We start from the raw sequence: 2,917 nt of genomic DNA on the forward strand, positions 1-2,917 counted from the left end.
ACAGCTGAGAAGATTAGAGCTATTAAAGAAGCCCCTACGCCTACTAATATCACGCAACTTAAAGCATATTTGGGCCTTCTATCGTATTATAATCGTTTTTTGCCTCATTTGCCTTCTACATTAGCCCCGCTTTATGAGTTGTTGCGTCATAATGTTACTTGGAATTGGTCAGCAGATGCTGAAGCAGCCTTTATTAAATCTAAAGAGCTGTTGACTGATGATAACTGTCTAGTGCACTTTGATAGCACATTGCCTCTTCTCTTAGCATGTGATGCATCGCAGTATGGAGTTGGAGCAGTTTTGGCTCACCGTTTCCCAGATGGTACTGAGAGACCGATTGCGTTCGCATCTCGTACACTGAGTGATACTGAAAAGAAGTATAGTCAAGTTGAAAAGGAGGGTCTGGCATGTGTCTTTGGGGTTAGGAAATTTCATTGTTACTTGTATGGTCATCATTTTTCCTTAATTACTGACCACAAGCCTTTACTGTCTTTATTGGGTGGTCAAAAGCCTATTTCAAGTCAATCATCAGCTCGTATTCAAAGATGGGCATTGATTCTAGCAGCATATGAGTATGATTTACACTTCAAGTCTTCTACTAATCATGCTAATGCAGATGCATTAAGCCGCCTTCCATTAAGTGAATCGATTAGTAATACTCCCCTGCCTCCAGAATTAATTCTTTTAATGGAGAGCATAGCCAATAGTCCTGTTACTGCTAAAAGTATTGCTGCTGCTACTAAATCAGACTCTACTCTGTCCCTAGTTCTACAATATCTGAAGTCAGGATGGCCTGATAGCTGTCCTGATGAGTCACTGAAGCCCTACTGGCATAGGCAGCACGAGTTATCTCTGCATGATGGTTGCATTCTCTGGGCTTCACGAGTTGTTATTCCAGCAAAATTTCGCCAACAATTACTACTGGAATTGCATGAAGGTCATTTTGGCATTACTAAATTGAAAGCTAGAGCACGATCGTGTATATGGTGGCCTAATATTGATACTGCTATTGAGGAAATGGTAAAGAGTTGTTCTTCTTGCCAGGAAAATCGTAATTCTCCTCCTGAGGCTCCCATTCATCCTTGGCCATGGCCATCCCGCCCTTGGTCCCGCCTTCACATTGATTTTGCTGGTCCTCTGAAGAATAACACTATGCTACTAGTAATTGTGGATGCATTTTCTAAATGGATTGAAGTATTTCCTATGTCTACAGTTACTTCATCAGCTACTATCTCTAAATTAAAAATGCTTTTTGCACAGTTTGGTTTGCCTGATACTATTGTCTCTGACAATGGCCCGTCACTCGTAAGTCAAGAGTTTGAATCGTATCTCACTCAATATGGTATTCGCCACATTACCTCTTCACCATACCATCCTGCCTCTAATGGGTTGGCTGAAAGAGCTGTTCAGCTAGTCAAGAATGGTCTTAAGAAAGATGCTGATGGTACACTGTCTGAGAGACTTGGACGTATTCTCCTTAATTACAGGGTTATTCCTCATGGTACCACTGGTGTTTCTCCCTCAGAACTGATGTTCAGACGTATTATTAAGTCTAAGGTGGATTTGGTGAAACCAGATCTTACCACTCGAGTAGAGAATAACCAGTATAAGCAGAAGGATTTCCATGATCAACACTCTCGTACTAGGAAATTTTTAGTAGGGGAGGGAATAATGTATAGAAATTTCAATGGAGATCCAAAGTGGAAACCAGGGAAAATTACAAAGTACCTTGGTTCACTATCCTTCTTGATTCAAGGAGATGATGGAACTAATATCAGGAGGCATATTGATCATATTATTAAGAAGAAAGAGTTTATGGTACCCGAGGATGATCTTACATCATTTCCGAAAACTCGTCAAATGACGGACGAAACTCGTACTACTCGTTCTCCATATCCGACTCGTTCTCGTCGTCCTCCAAACCGGTACGCCCCTTTCCTTAATTAAGTTGGGGGGGATGTAGTGACTGTATTTGCATACACGAATTATTATTGTTATTGTTATAATTATTATTGTTAGTGTTATTATTGTTGTTACTATTATTGTTATTATTATTATTATTATCATTATTATTATTGTTGTTAATACTAAGGATTGAGAGATATTATTATTATTACTATTGTTATTATTGGTTATTAGTGATTATGTTAGTTATGATTAGTTATGAGTGTGAGTGGTGAACATGTGTACTGTTACTATTTTTAGAATGTTAGAGAGTTCTTTGTCTATTGTTATTCTATTGTCAGTCAGTTCTCTCTCGTGCTCTCTCCCTCATGTATTGATTGTCCTGGACATTCTCCCTCTCTTCTTCCTTCTTTTTTAACTTAAAAGTATAATTATAACACTATCAACTGTTGCGCCAATACTGCGCGTTAGCAGCTGATAGCACAGTGAAGGGAGTAAACATCACAGTGACTGGTTTTTTTGGATTATTGCTAAGACTTTCTTGATTACTATTGTATTTTGATTATTGGATTCTTTTACTAAAAAGATTTTTCTTTTCTGCGAATCCCTCACATATGGTGTACCAATGGGCTAAACCAGAAAGCTAGAAATATTAAAGAATCTGCTGGACATTGCACTGTATCTGTTTTATGAGATGATTAGCCTCACCAATCCTTTCCAACCAACTTCTGTAGCTTGAAAGAGTAACATCCAGACTATTCAAAAAGTGCTTTTATAGTTTAGTAAGTTTACTTCATTCTTTCTCCATTGAATCTTGCTATCCAAATTGGTGGTCATTATTACGCATACAATGTAGATGGTCAAAATAATGATATTTATATGCTGCCTTCATCAGTCACAGCTACAGCTCTCATGGTCTATTGCTGCCTACATTAATGGAATACATCTGCTGATGATGAAACTGGCAAAAACTTGCTTTTACTGCTGAATATTTGTAATGTGATATTATATG

The 2,917-nt window shown here is 38.1% G+C and overlaps 1 protein-coding gene across 1 annotated transcript in view; it reads left to right on the forward strand.

Annotated features, from left to right (window-relative positions):
• Nucleotides 1-124: 124 nt before the first annotated feature.
• Nucleotides 125-2,917, forward strand: part of LOC100633867 (uncharacterized protein K02A2.6-like) — a gene marked incomplete at its 5' end in the record, with an annotated part of 7,513 nt that continues 4,720 nt past the window's right edge. Inside the window, one exon of the mRNA XM_003390976.2 lies at nucleotides 125-1,925. Within this exon, the coding sequence (XP_003391024.2) occupies nucleotides 125-1,925 (1,801 nt within the window). The remainder of the gene's footprint in view (nucleotides 1,926-2,917) is intronic.

Source organism: Amphimedon queenslandica, unplaced genomic scaffold, assembly GCF_000090795.2.
Source record: "Amphimedon queenslandica unplaced genomic scaffold, v1.1 AMPQUscaffold_11314, whole genome shotgun sequence".
In the NCBI taxonomy this organism is placed as follows: Eukaryota; Metazoa; Porifera; class Demospongiae; order Haplosclerida; family Niphatidae; genus Amphimedon; species Amphimedon queenslandica.